This window comes from Sphaeramia orbicularis, chromosome 9, assembly GCF_902148855.1.
Source record: "Sphaeramia orbicularis chromosome 9, fSphaOr1.1, whole genome shotgun sequence".
In the NCBI taxonomy this organism is placed as follows: Eukaryota; Metazoa; Chordata; class Actinopteri; order Kurtiformes; family Apogonidae; genus Sphaeramia; species Sphaeramia orbicularis.
In genome coordinates, this window is record NC_043965.1 from 42,063,941 (window position 1) to 42,080,024 (window position 16,084).

At 39.5% G+C, this 16,084-nt stretch overlaps 1 protein-coding gene across 1 annotated transcript in view; it reads right to left on the reverse strand.

The window, feature by feature from the left end:
• The window catches only part of unc5db (unc-5 netrin receptor Db), an 816,925-nt gene that overhangs the window by 6,751 nt on the left and 794,090 nt on the right, over positions 1–16,084 (reverse strand). The window contains exon 16 of the mRNA XM_030144147.1: positions 2,846–3,024. Within this exon, the coding sequence (XP_030000007.1) occupies positions 2,846–3,024 (179 nt within the window). The remainder of the gene's footprint in view (positions 1–2,845; positions 3,025–16,084) is intronic.

The window sequence follows — 16,084 nt, forward strand, 5'->3', positions numbered from 1 at the left end:
TCCATAATAATATACATTATATAGACTAAATGTCGTCTAAAATTAACGTTTATTTGCAACATAGTACAGAAAACTATTACATGATCAAAAAGAAATTAATTTTAGCAAAAACAAAAGTCTCTATTTTGAATGTTTGGGGTCGCCAGAAATTTGTGATGTTAAAATGGGGGCACGGGTCAAAAAACATTGGGAACCACTGATCTAAACATTTAAAGTTTTACTAAATCAAACTCTGAGATCTGGTAAAAACATGCATTTGTATAAAGTTCTGCCAAATATGTCTCAAACTCCTAAAAATATTAACAAGATACATGCAATTGTTAACAAATGACTAGGCATCCTCTAATTTTCGGTACTTATTTGCTTGATACTGATCAGCTGTTCTCTCAGAAACACTATAAAATGCCTCCATGCATCCACTTCCATTCATTCTAAAAGCATGCGTTGAAGAAATGTACATATATGCGAATTAAATGCAATAGCATCCACTTCTTTTCTTGCTAAACATGCTTTCATAGACTTGATTATGCAGAGAATTTTTTGTTTGTTTGTTTGTTTTTTGCTCTTTTTTCCCTGTTTTTTCAGTGATTGATTCTATGGAAGCGACCAACAGGCGACAGATCCGAGGCTCTTTGTGGCTCAGCCTGGATGTGGGGGTGGATTATGAATGTGGTCGTTGGAGATGGGTGACATAAAGCACATACAGTCACATAATATGCATACATCTTCTATTAGAGACACCGACTTATGAAACCCTTCATACATTTTCACACTTTGAATTCTTGTTCCTTTAATATTTCTGGTCATATTGCAGACACAGATACAGTTTTATTTATCCCCAAAAGGAAAGTCATTATAAAACCATGTGGGTTATATTACAAATGAATGCCGGTTAGACCTTAATATAGCGAAATTCTGTAATTCTACCTGATTTACCAAAAACAGACATTGCGTTTTGGTTATTTTACTAATTACACCAGCTCTCAGTTGACTAAAATGCTGTGATTCCAGAAGGTATCCATGTCCTAGAAATTGCAATTTGGCAGCACTTTCAATCAGAGGCAGATAAACTGGCAATAACTCCTTCTGTGTAATACTCTTACTCTCTAAAAGTAAAATACACTGATATAAAAAAAAAAAAATGTAGAAATGACCTCCCTGTGTTATCAATTACAGAAATATATGACAGAAATATTAACCCTTTCATGCATGAATTATGAGAACCTTAGTTGAGTTTTTTTCCTTAGTGTTTTTATTCCTCTTTAGGCATGAAAAAAACAACGCGATTGAAATTTTATTATGAACCTATTTTTCATGAAGTTACAAAAATGTCCACTCAGCTGGACACCAATTTTTGAAGCAAAAAAACCCCATGTATTTAAAACCCATCATCAGAAAGTGATAAACTGGGTGAAAACTATGAAATAAAAACATTTTTCATGCAGCTAATCTGATGTTTTCTCACATTTTAACATACTCTAATACTAGTTATTACTAACTTCATGCAGATAATATGCAAAAAAAAAAAAAAAAAAACCTTTTTGATTAAGAAAACTGTTGATTACAGTCTAATAACAATTAGCAATTGATTTAACACGTTACTGCAGATCAGGTTTATCAACCTGATCTGCAAAGTTACAGTAATGGTATGAATTACAATGTATTATGGGATGATGCATAAGCGTCCACTGTGTTGGCTGATATGGAACTAAAACAACAAAACCCATGAATATATAAGAGAAGAGCTGGAGAATAACTGTCCTCTGGAGTGACCAGTATGCATGAAAGGGTTAATAGCAACTTAGTCCAATCCATCTAAAGCTGAGTTGAAGTGAGACAATTAAGCAAATATTCACAAAAACTCTATATGATCACATTTACATTTCAATTTCATCACTTAATCAAAATCAACAAAACACACACAAACACCAGGATCCACAATAGATTAAAAAACGAAACAACAATGTGCATCTGTGACTAAAACTCTCCGACTGGATTGACTCCAACACCTCCATCTGTTTCTACATGTAGGTAAAACAAAAGTTCTGACCTTTAAAAACTATTAGGGTTTTAATTAAGAATAAATTAACATCAAATTACGAGTAATTACAAGAAAACACCGCTTGCTTTTGTGTAATTTTGCAGCCAGTGTAAGGACCTGACGTTGTGTTGTTTCCCATTCAAAGCCTTTTCTAATATGATGCAGCTCTGAGTCCAGCAGGGGGCAGTGTTTCACCACCGCTGCTCCACAGGAGAAATAACAACAGGCAACATGAAAGGCTGCAGCCATTGGTCACATCAAGCTCAGTTCAAAGCAGCCCAAGTTGGAGAGGAAAGCTTATCTGGATAATTTGGAATCCCAAAGGACTGTTCCATACCAGCATCTCATGAATCATGCACTTAACAGGAGATTATAGCTGCCACAAGGAAAGACAACAACTGCATCGAGTAAATATTAGCACAGCCTTTCATAAAGGCGCGCGCTTATTTGATGAAACAGGACGAGTAAATGGCATTTACTGATGGATGGAGATAGTTTCCCACTTCATTTTAGAGTCGGCTGCATATTAAGGCCGGTGCGTATTCAAAACACGCATTATATCATGGGACAGCGGTCGACAAACACTATCACTTGTATGCTGTGCAGGTGAATAATCAGGCTGGACTCCTGCTGAGAACACAAAGAATAAACACCGCTACATGTAAAAGTCACATTCATGAGGTCACCGACACCCGCAGCGCTGTTACCGTTCTGATCAGCATGTGTTCGACGCCGAGGCCGCGGCAGACAAGAGGGTACGCGCATCACGCAATCGCCGACAGGACACACATCACAGCAACTCACCGATCTAAGTGGAGTTTCTGGGCTAAGAGTTGCCAGTCCTTGCCCTTGGCGTTGGCAGTGTCGAAGGTGGCACAGATCCTCTGGCGGATGGACAGGGGGATTTTGAAGGCCTTGGGCCCCGTCTGGGACGTGATGGTGCAGTCTGTCTGCATAAAAAATGGGACCGACTCCTTTTCAGTCTGGAGGAACAAACACAAACACACCAGGGTCAAGTAGTATTTGCACACCCCTGTATGTGTGTATGTGTGTATATGTGTGTGTGTGTGTGTGTGTGTGTGTGTGTGTGCATGGTGGTGTTAACCAGGCGGGTGTTTACAGGGTCACGGCGGTTCAGACAGATATGTTTAACATTTTAAAACATCCATTCATAGACTGTAAACAAAGGCAAGGTGGTGACATCTGGAAAACTACGGGCTGGTGTTTTGTAAAATTAATTAGCCCAAAAGCTATTTTTTGATAATGGAAAATACAGCATTTAGTTAACCTTTAGAAATGAGGTTTTCTGTCATTAGGCTTAGAGAAACAAAGGCCTCGGTCAAACTGAGTTCAGATTCTACCAATTTGCTAGATGATGTTTATTTCCTGAGACCCAGCTATATGTTTTTATCATCTACAGAGGTTAATAATAATGATAATGGATTAGATTTATAGTTAAGAGATACTGAAAGGAAAAAAAAACAAAAAAACAAAACGCTGTTCACTGTAAAAGACATTCCAACAGTCCATAAAAAAATTTAAAATGTAACTACAAAAACTGTTGCATCATGTTGTTTCCAATCAAGGCATTTTTTTAACACAAAAAAAGCCAAAACTTTTCCTTTCCTGGGTGTCAGGAGGTTAAAGTATCTGCTCTATCTCAGCTCAGGCTTTGGCCAAACTAGTGAACAAACATGCACCTATTTGCTGGTCGGAATTTTAGATATCTTTGTAATCTTTATAAATTACAACAGATGGAGGGTGAAGTATGAGCTTTTCTTACTTAAAGGGTAAAGGTTAACTCACTCACTCACTCACTCAATCAATCAATCAAATTTGATTTTTTTTCTTTTAAATAAAATGAATTAATTAATAAAAGAAGTAAAAGAGAGACAGAAAAAAAATCTAATTTCATCAGTGATGAAAGTGTTCCGGTTTTTGCCGGAAATCCGTTTTTTTCCCAAAAACTGAGCATATTCCGGTAAATTCCGGTAAATTAAACATGTCCGGATCATTTCCGTCTGGTTTGGGAACATTTCAGCTGGAAAATTATGCATAAATCGCTCCGAAAAGTGTAAATTATGTTCATTTGGGTCTGTCTCATGGACGCGGCCATATTGCTTTCTTCTCCATTCGTTTCGACCAATGAGATGCTCGTTTACAACGCGGAAACTTGTATGGACGGCTCTGATTGGTCCGTTGATGACACGTGGTCCGTTTCGCATCTCTGGCGACAAGATGGTGGATTTTCTTTGAGTATTTTACCGCCGATGTATTTCATCTAAATATTCTGTGAAATCATGTCAGAATTCATTGTCCTTCAGTGTGGGGACGAACTGAAGTGTGAGGCAGGAATCAAAAATGAGTTCAACTGGTCCTGGCTCGAGGAAACTGATAGAAATGGCGATTTTCTGTCGCAGTACGTCTGGAAGACAAGCAAACCAGGTTTGTTACTCATTGAAGTCATTCAGAAGTTCAAGTTCAAGTTTTTTTTTTCTTTCCTCACTTTCATCACTGTTTTATTGATATAGCACCAAATCAAAACAAATAGTGATGTGACATTCACGAACGAATCGAATCTTTTGGAATGAATGATGGGAACCGAGTCTTTGTAAAGAGCCGTTCATTTTTTTTTTTTTTTTTTTTTTTTAAGGAGGGAGTGTCCGATTACCTGTCAATTTAGCGTCACTGGGGAGGGATTGGGCAGGAGGAGAATGTATTTAAGTAAATGTAGTGAGTAATCACTGTTGTGTTTTGTGCACTTTTTTCTGTATGTTTACACACATTTATTATTCTTGTTCTGAGGGAAAGTGCACTACAGTTGTTCAGGTATTTAAGTAACTGCAATGATAAATCGCTTTTGTATTTTGTGCATTTTTTCTGTATGTTTTCCAACATACTATTCTTGTCCTGAGAATTGCACAATAGTTCACGTATTTAAGTAACTGCAGTGATTAATCGCTGTTGTGTTTTGTGCAATTTTTTCCGTATATTTACACACATTTATTCTTCTTGTATTGAGGAGAATAAAATGTTATTTCATAAGAAAATGTTTTATTTTCTTCTTCATTTTTAGGCTACAGACTAATCCACATAATATCCCGTGATGTTTTTTGTCAAATTCCAGCATTTGTCTAATGTCACCTGTCATGTCATGGATTTAGCCCACACATTTCAACTAACTATTCTTTTTTACAGTAAGATAATATTTACTGCCGCGCCAATTAAACACCTTTAAAATGTAATGCCAATCATCACATGTAGTCTATTTAGTCATTAAAACATTGGTGTTTCAAAATAATGCAAAAAACATAAAAGAGCCAGTCTTTTGAACAGCTCTTTTCAAAGAGCCAAAAGTCCCATCACTAATAGCAAAAGTTATGTCACGACACATTACATCTGGAGCTGGTCGACATCACAAACTCAACAGAATCCTCCAGGAGCAAACACTTGATGACAGTGTTTTCTTTATTATCCAAGTGGGGGAAATTCAGTCTTTGCATTTGACCCATCCCAACACATACAGCACCCACTAGTGATTAGCATTAGGAATTAGCCCATTAGGAGCTATGAGCTGCCGTTGAAGGTGCAGGTGAAGGACACTGACAGAAGGATTAGCTTATGTATGGGTGTTTTTTGATGGTGGGGGAAAACCAGAGGACCTGGAGGAAATCCGCTTTTCAGAATCATCAGAATGAACTAGTGCAAAAGAAACATTTAAGATAACATGAATAAATACCCCTCTATAATATAGTAAAACCCAAAATAATAGTAGGCTCACTAATAACATATCTTTAGGAGGGATGGTGGGTAATGACAGTTATAAATGTCAAAGCCAGTCAGTGCAAGGTGAGATAGAACTGCTGTGAAGAGTAAAATATTGAAATTCTGCTCGATTTCACAAAATAGATTATTTATAGGAAGATGTTTTATTTAAAACTAGAAGTGATTTGGAGACATCTGAACACGTTTAACGCTTCAAAAATGATGGGACCTACTGTATCTACTCACCATGCAACCATGACTGAAGCATGTTTCCTGATCAATAATGAAGTAATGGATTATAATTAGGGATGCACTGATACCATTTTTTTCCAGACCAAGTACGAGTACGTACATTTGAGTACTTGCCGATACCGAGTACCGATAATGAGTACTTAATAATCCCATTCCAGTTCTTAGTTCCTTTTGTAAATGTGCTTTATTGTCGTTGTCATTAGTCTGACTGGAACAAAGTGCTGCTACTGACATTTAATGTGTTGGAATGAGCATTTCTCAATTAATCCACCAGGGGGCGACGCTCTTAATTAACCATACTGGACAAATACCACGAAGAAGAGGAAAGCTTTTTGAGAAGAAGAAGAAAGTCAGTAATAACAAACATGGAGACGACAGAGGTAACACTAATGTGATACTAATATCGCAGCGTTTTCACTGGTAAGGTTTAAAAGCTTAGCTTCAGCAGGAAGAGAAAAGAGAAATGAGTGATAAGTTTCATTTTCACTTCTGTTGGCGGCGGTCCACACTGCTCCGTACTCCTGGTGGTATTCTCATTCTGTGTATGCATCCGCCAGCACCTGGTAAACAGATGGACAAACAGAACGCTGCGTCCGTATCTGTCTGTGTCTGTAACGTTACTTGCAGTCAGCGTTACTTTTATCACCGTAATTTATTTTGTAAAATCTCCACACTCTTCACACTCCCCACACATTATTCCACCATCATGTACCTGCTGCACTGAACTGTGAATGTCACACAGCCGTAAGTGGTATCGGTGCATTTGTAACGGATATCTTTTACAAGTACGAGTACGAGTACACACACTGAGTATCGGTGCATCCCTAATTATAATGGTGCAATTTACACCGTTTAAGTAGTGTTTAACCCTTTCATGCACGAATTATGAAAACCTTAATCAAAATTTTTTCCGGAGTGTTTTTATTCCTCTTTAGGCATGAAAAAAACAATGCGATTGAACATTTTCTTCTGAAAAATAAATAAAAAAGAATAATAATAATGAAGAAAAAAAAAAAAAAAAATTCTTATGAACCTATTTTTCATGAAGCTACAAAAATGTCCACTCAGCTAGACACCACACATTTAATTTTTGATGCACAGAAACATGAATTTACTGATAAATTGTGTAAAAACTATGGGGAGGACTTGTGATTCTGGGGGTTTATGCTCAGGAGAGATCTACATAATGTTACCAACTCATGTCAGAAAAGATATGTAGTGTCTTAAAACTTTAATAAAGATATGTGTAAAAAAACAAACAAACAAAAGAAACGAAAAGAACAACAAAATCCATGAATATACAAGAGAACAGCTGTAGAATAGCTGTCCACTGTAATGACCAGTATGCATGAAAGGGTTAAGGCAGGAAAACGTCATGATCATTTGGATGATTTTCAGCATCAGCAATATCCTAAGGTGAAATTGTGAGGGTTAAGAGTTGACACAGTATCATGTAAATGATGATATTACACCCAAAGCCTACTGCTATTTTTGGGGTTTTAGATCAGATTAGATTAGATTAGATTAGATTAGATTAGGTTAGATTAGATTGAACTTTATTGATCCATTGGGCAGAACCCTCACGAAACTGAGGTCCCAATAGCAGCACAACACTGAATGTACACATAGAAGAAGTATTGTAAGAAAATAGTAATAAAATAACTACAAAAAACAGTAGTGAAAAAAACAAGCAGTTGCACAATGTACTACTAAAAAAAAACAAAAAAAAAAACAAAAAAAAACCCCAGCAACAACAGCAAAATAACATAGTAGTAATAACTAGACAATTTCCACACGCGGAAATCGTGAGAGGGGCTCGGGGGTCGGGGGGGGCATGTCGGTTCGACGTTACCAAAGACTTCATGGTCGGAGGGGAATTCTGTGTTCTGAACCCCCATTCACTTTATATGGACAATCTGTGTGTCAAAGTTTGGCGGCTGACCGACGTCACCGTTAGTAGTAGTAATAGAAGTAGTAGTAGTATTTTTAGTAGTAGTAGTATTTTTAGTAGTTGTATCAGTAGTAGTTGCCACAGCGACGGCGCTGCACTGACACACAGACAGAATGAAACTGACACAGAGCAGCAGGAAAGGCTGAGACTGGAGCAGAACAGGTCCCGAGAAACTGTAAATTAAAGGAAAACCGTAAAAGATAGGAGAAAACTGAAATGACTGTGAGCGTCAAAAGAACCTGGGGAACATACAGATGTAGGTTTTTTTCCCGTACTGTGAAAAATGACTGAGTTAGGGCAGTTTAAAAACAGTCAACTGACCAAGAAAAGAAGGAATCCGCTACAATGGAGAGTCAATGGGAGAAAGAAGGGATGAGCCTCCAAACTAGTGCCTGTCATTTCACTTTAAAAAGAGCTAGGTCTTCAAACATGGGTTCATATGAAGCCCAGGAACCATGGCTACGTTTTTGGAAAATATCATTCGCCTGCGATGTATGGTTTTGCCGGGAGGGCGATTTATTTACAGAATTTTCAGTTGAATTTTCACTGCTCTTCCACTCTAGTGTGATGACATCACACACTCTAACTCAGGAAATTTGGACAATTTTCACTCAACCCAGGGGTTTTTGAAGACTCACCTATTGAAAACCATAAACCCCATCCTCATAACAAGTACAGTCGTGCGGAGAGGACAAAAATGCCTGCGTTTTAAAGTTTCAATGAAGTCTCTTGGTCAAAGTATGGCGAAGTAGTAGTGTCTGGAAAAAAGTGGACTTTTCTGGCTGATTTTTTCCTCTCCCCATTAGGTGTAGTCATGTGTGACCTGATTGGCTGATGCTGATCACCTGACACCTGAGCTTCAACTGTCTGTGTTCTATACTCTGTGTGTGTGTGTGTGTGTGTGTGTGTGTGTGTGTATGAGAGAGAATCAGTTTGAATCAGTTTATTCTATCAGTAAAAGGAGGAGAAGTAGAAGGAGAAGTAGTAATAGAAGTAGTATTTTTAGTAGTAGTGGTAGTAGTAGTTGTAGTAGTAGTAGTAGTATTTTTAGTAATACTAGTAGTAGTATTTTTAGTAGTAGTAGTAGTAGAAGTAGTTTTCATAGTAGTAGTAGTATTTGTAGTAGTAGTAGTATTTTTATTAGTAGTAGTAGTAATAGTAGTCGTATTTTTAGTAATAGTAGTAGTACTTTCAGTAGTAGTGGTTGTATTTTTAGTAGTAGTAGTAGTATCAGCAGTAGTAATAGTAATAGTAGTACTATCAGTACTCTAACAGACACCCAGCGTTGCTATGGACTCTCCAGGGTTGCTATGGGAGGAGAAACATGTCAGACTGATTGGGTTTATTGGACACACCTGGGACACAGAGCAGAGGGGCTGTTGCCGCAGCAACGGCGCTGCACTGACACACACAGAGAGAGAGAGACACACAGAGCAGCAGGAATAGACTGAGTGAGTCACTCAGAACAGGTCCCGGAAAACTGCTAATTATGGGAAAACCGTACAAGATAGGTGAAAACCGAAATGACCGTGAGCGTCAGAAGGACCTGGGGAACACACAGATGTAGGTTTTTTTCACGTACTATGAGAAATGACTGAGTTAGAGCAGTGTAAAAACAGTCAACTGACCAAGACAAGAAGGAATCCGCTACAATGGAGAGTTAATGGAGGAAAGAAGGGATGAGCCTCCAAACTAGTGCCTGTCATTTCTCTTTAAAAAGAGCTAGGTCTTCAAACATGGGTTCATATGAAGCCCAGGAACCATGGCTACGTTTTTGGAAAATATCATTCACTTGCGATGTATCGTTTGGCCGGGAGGGCGATTTATTCAGAGAATTTTCAGTTGAATTTTCACTGCTCTCACACTCTAGTGTGATGACATCACCCACTCTAACTCAGGAAATTTTGAGAATTTTCACTCAACCCAGGGGTTTTTGAAGACTCACCTATTGAAAACCGTAAAACCCATCATCATACCAAGTACATTCGTGCGGAGAGGACAAAAATGCCTGCGTTTTAAAGTTTGAATGAAGTCTGTAGGTGAAAGTATGGTGAAGTAGTAGTGTCTGGAAAAAAGTGGACTTTTCTGGCTGATTTTTTCATCTCCCCATTCATTTCTATGGGACTTTTTTCGCGTGTTTTTCGCGAATAACTCTGCGAAACATTCACGAATCTCTATGAAAATAACATAGCACACGTGTCCCGATGAAACCGCACGTTTTAATGTATATTGTGCAGGGGTCTTTCCAGCGGTTCGGGCCCTATTAATCGGCGAAAATGTGGCCGTAAGATGAAAAATAACTAGACAATTTCCACACGCGGAAATCGTGAGAGGGGCTCGGGGGTCGGGGGGGCATGTCGGTTCGACGTTACCAAAGACTTCATGGTCGGAGGGGAATTGTGTGTTCTGAACCCCATTCACTTTATATGGACAATCTGTGTGTCAAAGTTTGGCAGCTGACAGACGTCACCGTTAGTAGTAGTAATAGAAGTAGTAGTAGTATTTTTAGTTGTAGTAGTATTTTTAGTAGTTGTATCAGTAGTAGTTGCCACAGCGACGGCGCTTCACTGACACACACACAGAATGAAACTGACGCAGAGCAGCAGGAATAGGCTGAGACTGGAGCAGAACAGGTCCCAAGAAACTGCTAATTAAAGGAAAACCGTAAAAGATAGGAGAAAACTGAAATGACCGTGAGCGTCAAAAGGACCTGGGGAACATACAGATGTAGGTTTTTTTCCTGTACTGTGAAAAATGACTGAGTTAGGGCAGTTTAACAACAGTCAGCTGACCCAGACAAGAAGGAATCCGCTACAATGGAGAGTCAATGGGAGAAAGAAGGGATGAGCCTCCAAACTAGTGCCTGTCATTTCACTTTAAAAAGAGCTAGGTCTTCAAACATGGGTTCATATGAAGCCTAGGAACTATGGCTACGTTTTTGGAAAATATCATTCACCTGCGATGTATGGTTTTGCTGGGAGGGCGATTTATTTACAGAATTTTCAGTTGAATTTGCACTGCTCTTCCACTCTAGCGTGATGACATCACACACTCAAACTCAGGAAATGTGGACAATTTTCACTCAACCCAGGGGTTTTTGAAGACTCACCTATTGAAAACCGTAAACACCATCCTCATAACAAGTACATTCATGCGGAGAGGACAAAAAGGCCTGCGTTTTAAAGTTTCAATGAAGTCTGTCGGTCAAAGTATGGTGAAGTAGTAGTGTCTGGAAAAAAGTGGACTTTTCTGGCAGATTTTTTCCTCTCCCCATTAGTTGTAGTCATGTGTGACCTGATTGGCTGATGCTGATCACCTGACACCTGAGCTTCAACTGTCTGTGTTCTATACTCTGTGTGTGTGTGTGTGTGTGTGTGTGTGTGTGAGGGTGTGCGTGTGTGTCTGTGTGTATGAAAGAGAATCAGTTTGAATCAGTTTATTCTATCAGTAATAGGAGGAGAAGGAGTACAAGTAACAGTAATAGTAATAGCAGTACTAGTAGTAGTAGTAGTAGTATTTTTGTAGCAGTAGTAGTAGTAGTATTTTTGTAGTAGTTGTAGTAGCAGTAGTAGTTGTAGCATTTTTAGTAGTAGTAGTAGTAGTAGTAGTAGTAGTATTTTTAATAGTAGTAGTAGTATTAGTAGCATTTTTAGTGGTAGTTGTATATTTAGTAGTAGTAGTAGTAGTAGTATTTTTAATAGTAGTAGTAGTAGTATTAGTTGCATTTTTAGTTGTAGTGTATTTTACTAGTGGTAGTAGTAGTAATCATAGTATTAACAGCAGTAGTAGTATTAGTAGTAGTATCAGTACTCTAAAGGACACACAGCGTTGCTATGGACTCTCCAGGGTTGCTATGGGAGGAGAAACATGTCAGACTGATTCAGTTTATTGGACACACCTGGGACACACACAGAGCAGTGGCGCCGTTGCCGTGGAGACGCTCAGTGCAGGTCAGAGACACACAGAGAAAAAGAGCAGATTTAAGCCTCTGAAAAGAAAAAAAACAGCTCCCGCAAAACTGCTTATTACGGGAAAACCGTATAAGATAGCTGAAAACCGAAATGACCGTGAGTGTCAGAAGGACCTGGGGAACACACAGATGTAGGTTTTTTTCACGTACTATGAGAAATGACTGAGTTAGAGCAGTTTAAAAACAGTCAACTGACCAAGACAAGTAAGAATTCGCTACAATGGAGAGTTAATGGAGGAAAGAAGGGATGAGCCTCCAAACTAGTGCCTGTCATTTCACTTTAAAAAGAGCTAGGTCTTCAAACATGGGTTCATATGAAGCCCAGGAAACATGGCTACGTTTTTGGAAAATATCATTCACCTGCGATGTATGGTTTGGCCGGGAGGGCGATTTATTCAGAGAATTTTCAGTTGAATTTTCGCTGCTCTCACACTCTAGTGTGATGACATCACCCACTCTAACTCAGGAAATTTTGAGAATTTTCACTCAACCCAGGGGTTTTTGAAGACTCACCTATTGAAAACCGTAAACCCCATCCTCATACAAAGTACATTCGTGCGGAGAGGACAAAAATGCCTGCGTTTTGAAGTTTAAATGAAGTCTGTAGGTGAAAGTATGGTGAAGTAGTAGTGTCTGGAAAAAAGTGGACTTTTCTGGCTGATTTTTTCATCTCCCCATTCATTTCTATGGGACTTTTTTCGCGTGTTTTTCGCGAATAACTCTGCGAAACATTCACGAATCTCTACGAAAATAACATAGCACACTATTCCCGATGAAACCGCACGTTTTAATGTATATTGTGCAGGGGTCTTTCCAGCGGTTCGGGCCCTATTAATCGGCGAAAATGTGTCCGGAAGATGAAGATGAAAAATAATAATAATAAACGAGCGGAAGAACTATAGGTGCTCGTGGCTTCGCCACGAGCACCTCTCTCCCATTGCTTTGCAATGGGGGAGAGGTGCTCGTGTCGATGCCCGAGCCCCTAACTAGACAATTTCCACACGCGGAAATCGTGAGAGGGGCTCGGGGGTTCGGGGGGGCATGTCGGTTCGACGTTACCAAAGACTTCATGGTCGGAGGGGAATTGTGTGTTCTGAACCCCCATTCACTTTATATGGACAATCTGTGTGTCAAAGTTTGGCAGCTGACCGACGTCACCGTTAGTAGTAGTAATAGAAGTAGTAGTAGTATTTTTAGTAGTAGTAGTATTTTTAGTAGTTGTATCAGTAGTAGTTGCCACAGCGACGGCGCTGCACTGACACACACACAGAATGAAACTGACACAGAGCAGCAGGAATAGGCTGAGACTGGAGCAGAACAGGTCCCGAGAAACTGCTAATTACAGGAAAACTGTAAAAGATAGGTGAAAACCGAAATGACCGTGAGCGTCAGAGAGACCTGTGGAACACAAAGATAAAGTTTTTTTTCCGTACTGTGAAAAATGATCGTGTTAGGGCAGTTTAAAAGCAGTCAACTGACCAAGACAACAAATAATCCGCTACAATGGAGAGTTAATGGAGGAAAGAAGGGATGAGCCTCCAAAGTAGTGCCTGTCATTTCACTTTAAAAAGAGCTAGGTCTTCAAACATGGGTTCATATGAAGCCCAGGAACCATGGCTACGTTTTTGGAAAATATCATTTGCCTGCGATGTATCGTTTGGCCGGGAGGGTGATTTATTCAGAGAATTTTCAGTTGAATTTTCTCTGCTCTTCCACTCTAGCGTGATGACATCACACACTCTAACTCAGGAAATTTGGACAATTTTCACTCAACCCAGGGGTTTTTGAAGACTCACCTATTGAAAACCGTAAACCCCATCCTCATACCAAGTACATTCATGCGGAGAGGACAAAAATGCCTGCGTTTTAAAGTTTAAATGAAGTCTGTAGGTCAAAGTATGGCGAAGTAGTCGCGTCTGGAAAAAAGTGGACTTTTCTGGCTGATTTTTTCCTCTCCCCATTAGTTGTAGTCATGTGTGACCTGATTGGCTGATGCTGATCACCTGACACCTGAGCTTCAACTGTCTGTGTTCTATACTCTGTGTGTGTGTGTGTGTGTGTGTGTGTGTGTGTGTGTGTGTGTGTATGAGAAGAATCAGTTTGAATCAGTTTATTCTATCAGTAAAAGGAGGAGAAGTAGAAGGAGAAGTAGTAATAGAAGTAGTATTTTTAGTAGTAGTGGTAGTAGTAGTTGTAGTAGTAGTAGTAGTATTTTTAGTAATACTAGTAGTAGTATTTTTAGTAGTAGTAGTAGTAAAAGTAGTTTTCATAGTAGTAGTAGTATTTGTAGTAGTAGTAGTAGTATTTTTATGAGTAGTAGTAGTAATAGTAGTCATATTTTTAGTAATAGTAGTAGTACTTTCAGTAGTAGTGGTTGTATTTTTAGTAGTAGTAGTAGTTATCATAGTAGTAAAAGTAATAGTAGTGGTATCAGTACTGTCTCACACACCCAGCGTTGCTATGGACTCTCCAGGGTTGCTATGGGAGGAGAAACATGTCAGACTGATTCAGTTTATTGGACACACCTGGGACACAGAGCAGAGGGGCTGTTGCCGCAGCAACGGCGCTGCACTGACACACACAGAGAGAGAGAGACACACAGAGCAGCAGGAATAGACTGAGTGAGGCACTCAGAACAGGTCCCGGAAAACTGCTAATTATGGGAAAACCGTAAAAGATAGGTGAAAACCGAAATGACCGTGAGCGTCAGAAGGACCTGGGGAACACACAGATGTAGGTTTTTTTCACGTACTGTGAGAAATGACTGAGTTAGAGCAGTTTAAAAACAGTCAACTGACCAAGACAAGAAGGAATCCGCTACAATGGAGAGTTAATGGAGGAAAGAAGGGATGAGCCTCCAAACTAGTGCCTGTCATTTCTCTTTAAAAAGAGCTAGGTCTTCAAACATGGGTTCATATGAAGCCCAGGAACCATGGCTACGTTTTTGGAAAAGATCATTCACTGCGATGTATCGGTTTGGCCGGGAGGGCGATTTATTCAGAGAATTTTCAGTTGAATTTTCACTGCTCTCACACTCTAGTGTGATGACATCACCCACTCTAACTCAGGAAATTTTGAGAATTTTCACTCAACCCAGGGGTTTTTGAAGACTCACCTATTGAAAACCGTAAACCCCATCTCATACAAAGTACATTCGTGCGGAGAGGACAAAAATGCCTGCGTTTTAAAGTTTAAATGAAGTCTGTAGGTGAAAGTATGGTGAAGTAGTAGTGTCTGGAAAAAAGTGGACTTTTCTGGCTGATTTTTTCATCTCCCCATTCATTTCTATGGGACTTTTTTCGCGTGTTTTTCGCGAATAACTCTGCGAAACATTCACGAATCTCTATGAAAATAACATAGCACACTATTCCCGATGAAACCGCACGTTTTAATGTATATTGTGCAGGGGTCTTTCCAGCGGTTCGGGCCCTATTAATCGGCGAAAATGTGGCGGAAGATGAAAAATAACTAGACAATTTCCACACGCGGAAATCGTGAGAGGGGCTCGGGGGTCGGGGGGGCATGTCGGTTCGACGTTACCAAAGACTTCATGGTCGGAGGGGAATTGTGTGTTCTGAACCCCCATTCACTTTATATGGACAATCTGTGTGTCAAAGTTTGGCAGCTGACAGACGTCACCGTTAGTAGTAGTAATAGAAGTAGTAGTAGTATTTTTAGTAGTAGTAGTATTTTTAGTAGTTGTATCAGTAGTAGTTGCCACAGCGACGGCGCTGCACTGACACACACACAGAATGAAACTGACACAGAGCAGCAGGAATAGGCTGAGACTGGAGCAGAACAGGTCCCGAGAAACTGTAAATTAAAGGAAAACCGTAAAAGATAGGAGAAAACTGAAATGACCGTGAGCGTCAAAAGGACCTGGGGAACATACAGATGTAGGTTTTTTTCTCGTACTGTGAAAAATGACTGAGTTAGGGCAGTTTAAAAACAGTCAACTGACCAAGACAAGAAGGAATCCGCTACAATGGAGAGTCAATGGGAGAAAGAAGGGATGAGCCTCCAAACTAGTGCCTGTCATTTCACTTTAAAAAGAGCTAGGTCTTCAAACATGGGTTCATATGAAGCCCAGGAACCATGGCTACGT